This window comes from Calcarisporiella thermophila (assembly GCF_041956535.1).
Source record: "Calcarisporiella thermophila strain CBS 279.70 unplaced genomic scaffold VTP21scaffold_10, whole genome shotgun sequence".
Classification (NCBI taxonomy): Eukaryota; Fungi; Calcarisporiellomycota; class Calcarisporiellomycetes; order Calcarisporiellales; family Calcarisporiellaceae; genus Calcarisporiella; species Calcarisporiella thermophila.
In genome coordinates this window covers 252,283-253,995 of record NW_027192200.1, presented here as the reverse complement: position 1 = coordinate 253,995, position 1,713 = coordinate 252,283, and the positions used below count along the sequence as shown (strand labels likewise).

Below are 1,713 nucleotides of genomic sequence, written 5' to 3'. Positions count from 1 at the left end.
GAATGTAAGAATAAGAGAGGGGGAGATTTCCAGAGAAATTGGAGAGCCACTCGGGTGAGGCACAGGGGGAGGGATTAAGTGCTAGAAAATAGAAGAAATGGCGAGAGTCAATCAGAAACACCGTGGCATCCTCATCGGAAGCATCATGGGGAACCTACCCTTTCACCGCGACGACGCTCCATCTCTTCTTTTGCTCCATTCCCTTGACGCACACCTTAGTAGCTCGTACCATTGCACGATTCACCAACTCGTGCATCAGTTTATTGATTTGTTTTGCAATGCTGATTCCGCGCACGCCGCAGAACAGGACAAAGTCCCCGGTAAAGAGAAGGATGACGGGAAGAAACGTGAGGATGGAGAGAATAAGGAAGAGATGCGAAACTAGCGCCCACATGGTGGTTGTGACGGAGAGGGATGAGGTGGAGATGAAGAATGAAAGAATGAATGGCAGGAGTTGCGGAATGAAGGATATCACACAGCGATAGAAGAAAAGAAGAGGGCAGCGCGGAGAAGAGGAAATGATCAAAAAACGCAATCTCATTCTTTTTTCCCCGCGTCTCGTTCTTTAGAATTTCGATCTGAAACCCTGATCGGCAATATTTGAAATCGAGGATCATTCAAGGCTCTCCGGAGGGATTCTAGAGCCGCTGAGGCCCCTATTCGTACTGTGTCTTCTCTGGACGGCCAGGCCCCCCTATGCTCATCAAACCGATGCGTACTCTGATACTCCCACATCTTCCCCTCGCCTGGTGGTTGTGTGGCCAGCGGCCCGGCTTGATACGCCCGGTGTCGCAACGAACGCGCCCCTACCGCTTGGACGGGTAGGCGCGGATTTGATATGGAGGTTAGCGGCGGGCAAGCTAGGACAGCATCAAACCTTCTCGCGCTCAAAGTTTACTCAGCATATCGTGATAAGCTCTGTCAAACCGCTCCGCTGGATTATAATACAGGTTTCCTTATGTAGAATGTCTCATTCCCATGCCCAGAGCATATCCCTTACTATTCATTTATAGGCAGAGCTTATTGCTTCTCCTTTGAGAACAGTTCACTGTACTATGCGTCATCTACACTAAACTCTCTATCGGCATAAAGCTTTGTCGTGACGCCGAAACAGAGTGGTTCAGGGCATAAAAAAGATTGCGTAAATCATTTCAATGAAGTGCGGGTAGTAGTATATTATAATGCATTTCTTATGAGATAAATCCCATTATCGTTGTAGCTCGACGTTTTAAGAACAATGGGAGGATTATAAAAGTGTCAGCATCAAGTTCGCCTCATATGTAGCAATCTCTGCTGATATGCCTTGTTGCAGCCTAGATTAGCCTTACTCGATCTACCATAATCATGAGCAAGAAATAGCTTGGCCAACTATACACCGATTCCAAATTAAATAGTCCCCACATATAGAATCAATTATTAAGTAAATATGCTGCCATATACAGTATTTCATCATGATCCTTTCTGAAAAGATGCTTAAATGGAAAAGAAAAGCATAGTGTATTGCAATTTTTTGCTATAGATTAATGCGACATAAGATGGGTTGAATCCATTTAATCCTGTAAGATTTAAAGGCTCTAATTATTAATAATACGCTAGTCTTTTTGAAAATTCGTATAAAGATCTTTAAAAAAATAGTAAAAACCAAAGTAACGGAACGGGGGATAGTATGAGAGCCTTGAACTTATTTTCGTGTTTGATCAGTCGCGCGAAATG

The 1,713-nt window shown here is 44.3% G+C and overlaps 1 protein-coding gene across 1 annotated transcript; it reads right to left on the bottom strand.

Moving 5' to 3' along the window:
* Positions 1 to 154: 154 nt before the first annotated feature.
* On the bottom strand, positions 155 to 541 carry VTP21DRAFT_821 (uncharacterized protein; the record flags this gene model as incomplete). The annotated part of the gene is made up of 1 exon (XM_069399036.1): positions 155 to 541. One exon carries the CDS (start codon positions 539 to 541, stop codon positions 155 to 157), a length of 387 nt encoding a protein of 128 aa, XP_069251710.1.
* Between the last annotated feature and the right edge of the window lie 1,172 nt (positions 542 to 1,713).